Source organism: Drosophila rhopaloa, unplaced genomic scaffold, assembly GCF_018152115.1.
Source record: "Drosophila rhopaloa isolate 14029-0021.01 unplaced genomic scaffold, ASM1815211v1 contig_2, whole genome shotgun sequence".
Classification (NCBI taxonomy): domain Eukaryota; kingdom Metazoa; phylum Arthropoda; class Insecta; order Diptera; family Drosophilidae; genus Drosophila; species Drosophila rhopaloa.
Genome location: NW_025335083.1, coordinates 2,081,867 through 2,092,965, shown reverse-complemented (window position 1 = coordinate 2,092,965; position 11,099 = coordinate 2,081,867). Strand labels below are relative to the sequence as shown.

The 11,099-nt window shown below is 38.0% G+C and overlaps 1 protein-coding gene across 4 annotated transcripts in view; it reads right to left on the bottom strand.

The window, feature by feature from the left end:
- Positions 1–245: 245 nt before the first annotated feature.
- Positions 246–11,099, bottom strand: part of LOC108037631 (PAX-interacting protein 1) — an 81,685-nt gene continuing 70,831 nt past the window's right edge. For all 4 annotated transcript variants that reach the window (XM_044460510.1, XM_044460511.1, XM_044460512.1 and 1 more), the window contains 4 exons: positions 10,237–10,369; positions 9,964–10,175; positions 1,235–1,512; positions 246–1,169 (listed from right to left, as the gene is read on the bottom strand). In XM_044460510.1, the coding sequence (XP_044316445.1) occupies positions 1,055–1,169; positions 1,235–1,512; positions 9,964–10,175; positions 10,237–10,369 (738 nt within the window). In that variant the 3' untranslated portion in view covers positions 246–1,054. The remainder of the gene's footprint in view (positions 1,170–1,234; positions 1,513–9,963; positions 10,176–10,236; positions 10,370–11,099) is intronic.

Below are 11,099 nucleotides of genomic sequence, written 5' to 3'. Positions count from 1 at the left end.
AATGCCTTTTACTTTAGTGATTTAAATGGCGGAAATTACATTCGATTAAACATTCGTGACCATAGGAAAAACAAAATTTAAATTTGACTAGAAATTAAATATGAAAATTTCATTTTGTTTTTGCTTTGATTTTTCGAGTGTTTGATTTGTTTTAAAACTTAGCTTAAATAACATGAATAATATTTTTGCTTGTATAAAGGTAGTTTATATATTTAATTTGTAATTTTAATGATTTATTTTCGTTTTTGTGTTTTTATTATAATTAAATAACATAATATTAGTTAATTAAAACTAAAAACGCAGTCAATTTATATATTTGGAATTTCATTTAGCATACGCATAAAGTACACATAATTCTTTCTGGTTTCTGGTTCTGTATATTGTAATATTCGAGAACAATGCTACAGTTTGATATTGCTTTTTGTGTTTTTATCGGATCGAGGATAGACAATGTTGTGGTCGTAATACATCAAATACACAATCAGCTGATATACATTTACATAATTAGTAAGTGTATCTTTGGCTGGGTCAATATTTTCGAAAGCAAAAAATAAGTTATCAATTTTCAGACAGTTCTTAATTTACTCTTCTCTAGATTCAACCTCTAAGTATTAATTTAAAATTTAAATAAAACGGTTTTTAGAAAAATGTTTCGTTAGCTAAAATATTTTTAACATATTCATTCATTCTTAATTCCTGACCAAACCATTATTTGTCATCCTGATTTTAGAGCCGATCTGTTTGTATAAGAGTTGATAGTTGTTAAAAGAGTTTTCAAGAAAATTCTCAGAATGCAATTAAGATTTTGAAGTAACTCAGTATGTTTGCCTTCTACTAATCGACCCACCCAGTGTATAATTAGATCTATTTTCGTTTTACTTTCGTGTTGGTTTGTATAGGATATGCAACTAAATTCACGTCTCTCTTTTCGCTTTTACTCTGTTCAGGAAAGAAAATGTTTTCCCAGTTTCCCTTCGTGTCTGGTCTTGAGTTTGCCACAGACTGAATAATACTTTTCCTGGCTTCTCTGCTCCTCGCTTGGGGTACGCATCGCCTATGACATGGCGTTATAGGCGGGTTGTTCGTGTTGTTTGGGACAGCGACCGTGTTTGTCCATGTAGGGACCGAACTCACAAGTGGGCGGCTTGCAGCGACCTTGCTGTATGCACCTATTTGGGGGTGGGAGAAGGTCAGGATCGGAATGGTATATCTGGGGGACAAGCGGCCTACTCACTTGCGATCGTTCATGGCGAAGTGCTCGTTGCCCCGCTTCAGCCAATCGCAGTCGTAGTTCCCGGAACTGCAGTCGCACCTGCACTGCCCGTCGTCCTGCAGGATCTTCTCGAAACTCTTCGGACAGGTGCAACTCAGTATGGTGGCCCGCACCACCGACTGCCCGTAGTTGGCCATGGCCGTGTCCTCGTTGTAACTGGATCGCTCGATGCAATGGCACTCGGTGTGATTCACAAAGGTCCTCTTCTCGATTACGCTCCGATGCTTGCTGCTTTTCACCTGCGGGAAATCGAGAAACGGGAAAATCCTTAATTAAATGCCACAATAATGTCATCACCCACATTTCCATCCCATCCGCTTAACTATTTGCATATGGAGCTGGCTTAATTGACCCCCGAACTCCATGACATGCTGCATGCGGAATATAGAACACACATATATATCTTTGTAGTTGACAGTTTCCTAAGCTGACTGCCCATCAAACTGGTTGTCATTGTTGCCTTGGATGTTGGTCGCTTATTGCTATAGCTCTTGTAATTCTTAAATGAGTTGTCAGTTGTCAGCGCAGTGGCATCGGTAATTGTGGGGAGTTGTGGAGGGGATTTTAAGGGGGTATAGTATTTAAATTTTTATTTTTGCCTTTTTTTTATATATTTTTTTCTGAATGCACAACATTTGAAGAATATTGCGTTAAAATTTTATATCAATCCGAGTAAAACTTCCGAAGTTATGGGCAGTTGAGTTAGTGAGTTAGCTCATTTTGTATTCGATTTTTGGGTGCTAAAACTTTAAAACGCTCTCCTGAAAAGTTGCCATTTTAAAAACCCTCCGCAAAAATCCTCCAAAATCTGCTGGACAAATCGATTTAAAATTTTGCACAATATTTCTGTACCTAAATTCTCAGGTACTGACGTCGAGTTTTTTTTTTTACTGATTATTTTTTATTTTATAATAACTAATATATTGAATTCTTAGGCTAAAATCACGTTTTTGGCTTCAAGGTCTTACCAAAAATCCAATAATTGAATAAAAAAAACTCAACGTAGTTACCTTTATAAACATCTTAACTAATAAACAATATTTCTTTTGTTTTTTCTGATGATTCAGTAACGAGTTATGCTGTTCACCGCAAAACCTTTTTTCGTGGAGGCGCATACGAAGCTTGGCTGCGAACGGCTCATTTATTTTTTTTTCGATGAAAATTTGTGATAACATAGTTTAAATGTTGTACTTTGTTACGCTTATAAAATAATTGATCTGACATTAACCGTATCGTGTGACAAAATTAATGAAAATAGGCCTTTTTTTGGCCGAATTAACCATACCCCCCTTAAAGTTTGTTATTACGTTTTTTTGTTCTACAATGTAATAAGCTATCTCTTAATTTATATAATTTACAAATTTTAATTTTAAAACTCTTAGCCTAAACTCGTTTTGCTAAACTCCTTGGTGGGACGCCACTGGCCGAGAGCCATTAACAGACCACAAAACTTCTACAGCTGCTGAGACCTGGCATTGGATTGGTATCGTGCCACGCCCCCCGCCCACCGCTCTTGTGTCGCCACTTTGGTGGCTGGTCCGTGGTCCACGTTCCACATCACCCCCCTAATCCCCTCGGAATTGTGGGTCTGTTGCATGACAAGTGCAAAATGATGAAATGCGTATGAATTGCATAAATTAAGTTGAATTCGTTTAATTAAAATAACAAGTTGGCCATTAATCAAGCCCTGGCCACTCATCCAGCACAGAGATCTTAGTTCGTAAGGACCAGAAAAAGGGACAAAAGGGGAAATATATGAATTCAGAATTCAGCATTCAAATTGGGAGAAAATGAGGGAGTGCTGCGAAGCATTTGAATTTTGATTGGACGCATCAAAGCAGAAACAAATAACAAACCCGATAAGTTGACAAAGCAAAAAAAAGGGGAAATTCCCTCACTAGTTTCAGATATTTATGAAAACGCTTCAAATTGAGTTTTTAGTTTGGTTCGCTGCGGTTCGTGTTGTGTGGTTTTTTGGGTCTGTGGTGTGGTTTTGGTCAATGGAAATGCTTATGCAAATGCAACTCAACCTGCAGCGAGTTGAAAAAGTTGTTTACTAACCCTCGTCTAAAAGTTTTTACGTGCTTTTGTATTCCGAGAGGCATGAAATTCCTTGAGAACTGGCCGTTTTTCCTGACTAAAAGCAAGAATAATTGCCGGAAGCGGAAGTGCCAAGTGCTGGTGTTGTTACTTTACTTTGCCAAAACCACAATTGTGCAAAAAATTGCACTAAAGTGCTTCTCCTGTTTTTCTGCACAGTAAATATGCAAAATCTCAGCCCATACACTCAAAAACAAACAGAAGCAAAACTGGTCTATTAATTATTTCGGACAACTGTTCTCAGTACTTTTCTTTAAAACGAAGGCCTGTATAATTGTTAATTTCATTTATTTATTTATAACATTTTTTATTTTTATTTATAAAATATTTTTTAATAATTGCTTTTTTATACCCTTTTGGAAGGTACTACAATTTTGGTCACGACCTTGCAATGCTGTCATATGTATTTTCTCGCAGCGCAGGCATTCTTCAATTTTCTGTTAGACTGCAAGACTTTTAAAACTTCAGTTTGCCAAAGCTAAATAAATTAATAATTCAATAAAATCCCTCTACCACTTTTATTTAAGTGCATCGTGGAGTATAACAATATTGTTTATGAGTGCTTGGAGGGGGTTGGTAAATGGGGGCTTACTTTCCAAGATGGCCTCTCTAATTGAGGTTCGGTCTTTATCCATGAAAATGCATTCGTAAACCCCCTTTTTCCATTCTCTCGAGAGTGTGCGTATGTGTGCGTTGGTGTCCATGTGTGTGACCCGAGCAATTAGTCAGTTATTGCTGGGTTTTCCAGGGATTTTCCAAGTGGCGAACAAGGGGGGATACTGCGATTAAGCCAACTCAGTGGCATGCAAGCATAAAATGTTTTTCGAAACGTTACTGACTTGTTGTTCTAACTCAATACAATGGGCAGGACAAGGGCCTAATCGAGACAAAAAGAAGGCCAGGCAGAGCACGTGTTTGTTAAGACCTTGAGGTTGCCTACTTTTGGGAGGAATTTCAAATGCGTGTTTGGCTAAAATTTGTTTTTAAATATTGACATGAATCATAAATTCTTCTGAGCAGCTGTGAGTGCTTATAAAATTACTCGTGGGAATGCTGTTCTACCATAAACTTAGCCAAAAGTATTTTAAGGAACAGGTTTGGATCCAGCAAACAGAAATCAATAGGGAGCAAACTTTACCTTAATTTGAACGATTTGTAATTAATATTTTTGCCCGCCAATGAAATGTTCTGGTCTCAAACCAATGTCCATTTTATCTAAACAAAATTGGTGTTGTTTTAACCGATCTTCAAACTTTGGCATATGAATTTCAGAAGTTATGAACTTTTTATGAACAAATTAACACAGAGCTTATGAACTTTCACCACCCCATGGGATATCCTTTCTTTATCCACTTTTTTCTTAGTTCACTTGACTTCTTCCCAACATGTTAGTTCTGCATAAAAGGAATGCAGTACTTGCAACTGAAAGTACAAGTTTCAGCACAAGGAAGTCATTAAGGGGGAGTTAGATAAAAATGTGTGTTTAAAGTCAATAAAGCCTTTGTTGAACCTTTTAAAAAGATCACCTTACAGCTATCATAATTCTAAAAAATCTTAAAAAGTAAACAGTCAATTCAAGCGCACCGAAGAGGTACTAATTTAGTAATAAATTTAAAAACCAAGAATAGTAAATAAGAAAGTTGTTACAAAAACAACCGTTGGATGCCACATTTTGTATAAAATTATTTGCTCACATCAGCGTGGCATTAAAAAGGGTTTCCTCAAGTGCAGTGAGAAATCCTGATGCTTGCCGCATGCACCTGTTTCCATCTGTTTACGTGCCGCAATTTGCATTTGTCACCGCCTCAGACGAGGATGGCACGCAGTGTGGTCCGGGGCTTTGAGCTTGACAAAATTGCAAACGCAGTTCGAGAATTGGCAAGGGAATTGGCACGAAAAAGGGGTTTTTTAACCCTTTCCCATGAAAACTTGTATACTTGCATTACTGTTTTAGACTTTTCCCGTTTGTTTAACCCGTCGCAAGCTTATTATGCACATGCCTTAAGCTGGCCACATTTTGTGGCAAATTAATTAAATCACCGAAGCTCAGTTTGGTTTGTAATATGAAAGAAGATACACAGCGAGAAATATTTTATGTAAATGGACACAATAGACAAATTATTATTTAAATTTAGCGACTTTTAATATTGAAATTTATTTTGATCCCTATTTAAGCCAAATATAAAATTGTGTTTACTTGGCAGTTGAAAGCCACCTTTTGCTTTTTCTGGGAAAGGAGGTTTTAGATGGCGGGTATTTAGATGAAGAGTTGGCCATGGAGTTGACTTTTACTTCGGCTTCGAAGCAAAAGTTTTGCTGGCTGTGTGTGTGTTTTTATTACTGCTGCCAGTGGGCGTTGGCTTTCACGTTTAGGAGGCCTTTGATTTCTGCTTTGAATTTTCTAGCTCCCGACTCTTCTGCCACGACCCCCAACCAGCCCCCCTCCACGCTCCTCTTTGACTTGGGTGAAAGTGGAGGCCATTGAACCCGAAAAAGAGAATCCAGGAGGCGAAGAAAGGAGAGGAGACCGCCTCATAAATCTCACAGCGCCTACAACATGTGCTGGAGTTTGTTGTGGTGTGCTTGAGGAACAGAGGGGCAGGCCATTGCCCTTTGCAGACTTGCACAATGCAGAATAACCCACTCCTCCGCACCTCATCCCTTGTACCTCCCCCCCCCACCTCACAAGCCAAAAACCTTCCTCGAAATGCAAAATTTGCGCAACATAAATTATGTTTTGTTAAAATGTTTACGCTTTTTTATCGTGCTGCTGTTGTTGGTTGCATCCTCAGCCTGGTTATCGCTCCTTAGCCCTCCCACATCTCCACCTACTTATACCTCATGCTACACAGAGAAAAAGCATCTAAACAAATCAAAAATCTTTCTGAAATCAATTGATTTTGCACTTTAAATGATCCAGTAAATATTGTGGATTGGTAATGTTAATGTAAGTGGATCACCCTAAAGCCAAATCTTTAAAATTAGCAGATCACCTGAAGTTCTTTTGCATTGCTCGCCCACAGTTCTGTCCTAATTTGAGTAATATTTATATTTATTAGGTTTAGACAAATATCGAGTACATGGATTATATCAATTCAGAGTAGAGTAGAACCTGTTGGGAATTATAAAAAAATATCAATACGTACTTTACAGTTAGTTACAGTAAGAAAGTCAAGAATATTTGTGAAAGTCAAAAATTTAACCGACAATACAGACAAATGTAACAACAAAGCACGATAATTTCACAGTAAACAGCTTTTTTGAATAAGACTTTCTGCTTGTAAACTAATTGGTGAAATCAATAATGTTTTGTCTATAAGTCAAGATGAGGGTTTTGAATTTTTTTTATGCTTTTAAAACATGTTTTCCCCAGTGCACCACCTCCTCCTCAGCTCTCCAGCTGTGTGTGTCTGCGTGTGTTTGCCTGCCACTTGACACCTCTCAATGACAAACCGCTGAGTTGCTCCCTTCTGGCAGATTGTCCTCCTGCTTCCTCCTCGCTCGGCTTCATCTTCCTCTTTAGCGAGTGGTATTTTCATTGCATATGTGTGTTCTTCAGGACTACCATCAGCTTTGGACACATGCACATCTTCAGCTTCAGCTTTAGTTTCCTGCTCTTGTCCTGGCCAGAAATATTTTTTTTGCCCCATTTGAAGGATGGTTGAGGAGAAAATGGAGGGAAAGTGTGCGAAAATAGGGGGTGAATAGGAGTAGAGGAGGAAAAAGCCAACAGTGATGGACACAGAAGTTCCTTGGGGCCATACACTTTGCTGTCGGCTGATTCCACTGAGCTCGTCATAAAGTTTGCTAATGCCAAAAACGAACAAGTTTATTTTGGGACTTCCCAGAAAATATTTGCGTATTAACACTGGCTTTAAAGCAGGTTTACTACATTCACAGGTGAGGAAATGCTTTTAAGAAGTTCAAGAAAACTGTGGTTTTTCTTCGTTTTGTTGAGACCATGAAACCGAATTCCCCTGTTAACCACTTATTTACTTTAACCAAAAGTTTATTACAAGCTTTTAAACTTACGTTTAAAAACTCTTATTTTATTATATTCGATTGACTAGACATTTTTAGGGCTAATCGTGTCCCTCTTAATTTTCCCATTAATCTTAAATTCCCATCCTTTCCGCTTCTTTACCAAGTTTTTGCTCTAGTGCCGAAAATGTTAAATTGCCCTACAATAATTTGTGTGGTTTTGCTCCCAAGTTTTATTGGATAATTAAGAGGGGGGAGTCAACCTCACTCCTGCGACGCCCTTTTCCTCTGCGAAGGTTCATGTGTGGGCGTGTTTGTCTTTTTCTTAAGCATTTTGCGGTTCTATTTGCCCCAGACTTTGGACCTCTTCTGTCTCAGAGTGTGTGAGCATAAATCTTGCAAGTGGAAACTTTTTGCGGCAAGCGCAGCATAAATATTTGAAAATTAAAAGCCGTTCTTGGAGCTCAGAGTTACGAGTTCCCCTGCCAGGCCACAAATAAAAAAGTTGCAGCTGCAAAAAGGCCGCCGCAAGAGTGAAATTTATGAAAACTCTGGAAAGTAAGAAAAGGAGGGGGAAATCAACCCCCTACTAAGTCACTCATAATGGGAAACTAAGCAAATACAGGGAAATATAGAAACTGACAGGATCGGATATACGAATTACAGGAAAAATGTATTATATTTACTGCCAGAGGTGGGAAAAAGGAAACCATAGAGAACATTGGAATTTATTTCTGTTTTAAATATTTTTGTTTTATATTTTATTTATGTAAATCATTTAATTTAGGATAAAGTTCAAAAATCTTGTTAACGGTATAATTGCAAGGGTGTTAAATCTCTTGATTTACATAATATAGTTCTTTAGGTCTGATTTTATATTTACTTTATTGTCCTAATTTTGGAATACTCCCAATCTGATGAACTTATTAACAAAACTCAAAACTATCTTTATCTCTTAATTAGCTGTCATTTATAATATCAAGCAATCCAATCTGTAGCATATGAAAACGAACCAATCTGCGGGATATTAAAATTAAAATTAAACCAAATGCGTTTTCAGCCCGAGAGCAAAGCACAAATGCTTAATTACATTCTCGATTTCAACATGAATTGAAATCTCGTTACGTAACAAAAAGACAGCAAAGAACAATGACGGCAAACGGCAGCAACAACAACAGGCAACAATTATCATATCACGAGGCATAAATCATCAAACAAATTGAATTATCATTGCGTCATTAAAAAGTCATTTCAGCCAAAAGCCCACGTTAAAAAAGAAGTACCACGGAAAAAATAAAATATAATGAAAATAAAGGTGAAGCGATATAATTATGTTGCAATATGGCGCCCTCAAGCATGACCTACGCCCACAACAACAATAATAAAACAACAACGCCAATTACCGCCGAAGGTGGGTTCGCAAGAGGGAGACAGAAGCATTCGGATAGACAGAGGCAGACAGATATAGACAGACCAACGGTACCTAAAAGTCACAAAACGCGAGCACACGTTCACTTTCGAAAACTTAAGACCATACGAAATAATTGCGTTCAGAATGTCGGAATGAAAATCAGTTTTCATTTGTTATCGCTGTTGCTTTTGCTGCACCCAAGCGTAGCATTTCAATGAAAATTGTTTGTTTTCCGAGAGTCGAGGGCACGGTTTTAGGAAGAAATTAGAAATCATATAATACGATTTTCGTACTTTAACACTTGATTTACGAGCATACAGAATTTGGTATGATAAATAAATAAATGTTAATTTCGTTGGGTCTCCAGAAATATCATACAAAAAATTTTCGATTGATATATAATTGGGAACAATAGTATTAAGGGGACCCCCCATTCTCGGTATCAAAAAATCGATTTTTTTTAATTTAATTTGAACCTATAAAATTCAAGAAAAAAAAATTTCATAAACTTTTGAAGATATATCCGATTTATGGTGGAAGCGTCAGGCGACGGCGAGAGATTCTCAAAACTTTAAATGCGTTTTTCTCGAAACAGTATTTTTACGACTGGCGCATGAGGTTACTCAACAATTATTAATCCAATCGTTTCCAAATTTTATTACGTTATTCTATACATATATAGCTATTGCATGAACTTGGATAAATCAAATTGGTGAAGAACTTCTTGATTTGTGGCTGAAAAGAGGCGATTTTCTAAAAAAAAATTTCAAAGGTCCGAAATTTTGTTTATTTTTGTGCTAAATTAATAATCTTAGTTCATGCCAGAGCCATAAATGTACTCTTCCTAATCCCATTGGAATTTTTGGTTTCAGATGTTCTACTGAGCGAAAATCACATGCGCCGCCGAAAAGAAGGGCTTTTGTTTAATGACAAAAAACAAAAAAAAAATTTGGTAAAATTTGTTTTTTTTTTTCAAGATTTCAAATAAATGGGTGCAATGGGGTGGGTCGTCAAAAATCGAGAGTGGGGGGAAGGGTCCGCTTAAGCTTCTTGTTATAACTTCTTAAATAGATCTGTTAATTTGTATTAGATTCTTAGACTCGAAATAGTTTATTTTATTAGCTCCTCCAAAGTTCTGCGTATCCCAAACAGTGAACGTCTCGGAAATGATCCTATGATATGGGTGCAAGGTACTCACGAAGAAGTGAAGCTCAACGTTGTGGGTGCTTTTGGCGGCACATATCTGGCTCCTGCTCGGGCAACAGCCACTGTCCTCGCTGCAGCGGTGCAGGATGGTGCAGTGGGGCGTGTAGATCTTCGAGGGATCCTGCTGCACCAGCTGGCAGCGTTTCTGGGGCACGCGGCAAGTGGCCTCCTTCAGCACCTGGTTCATGTGGGCGTGGGCAAGGGCTGAAATGGGAGGGTGGCTTTGTCAGCTGGCTTAGTCCCTTATCCCCTGCAAATGGCTTACCTCTCTCGTTTTTCTGCTTCTGAGCGTGGAGGCGTCTCGCCCGGAGTGCCGCCTCGGGGGTTCCCAACTGCTCGTCCTTCTTCTGGATTGGCTTGCCGGCTATGTAGTTGCGTGCGTAGATGTTGTTCACATCCTGGAAAGGAAAACGAGGTTGGTGTGCTTCAGTTGTGTTATGCTAATTGATGGTTTTGTCCTGGGTTCATTTTCATTCATTGCCCATTCCCCCTTTTGTCTAGCCCCCATGTCATAACTCACATTACGCATACGCCACCGTGCCGCAACCATAAAAGTCGCTGGCATTAATAAAACCCCCATTTGTGCCGTGTGATGACAATTTGTCACCATTTTTATTGTTCATAGAATGCGGAAAGTAATGGAAGGGAAGGCACACAGATTGAGGTAACATGCCAGTGTAACATTAACGAGAAGTTGCTACCTTACACACTGTGGGGCCAGCTGAAGTTCATAAACTAAGAATTCATGTGTACGCAGACGGCACAAAAAGCAACAGTCATATGAACAGCAGCAACAGGAAAATGACACAAAAATAAAACGAAAGGCAAGCTGACTGAAGAATACTCTAAGTTCATAACCATATTTTAGGTACTCAAATTTGACTTCTATAGATAAAACCAACTTGTAAGTCGCAGTTTTTAGTAATCTAATTTTATTTTATTAATTATGCAATTTGAACTTAAAGTGTCTATAATGCTAGGGCGAAAAAAAAGAGCTCAGCATATATTTTTTTAAGCCACCGCACAAAAATATAAATTTAAAATGAGAGTTACTATTAGAGTTACTATTATGAGGGCATAGAAAGCCTATACCAATGGGCTTCTAGTTTTAATAGCTACAAAACTTTT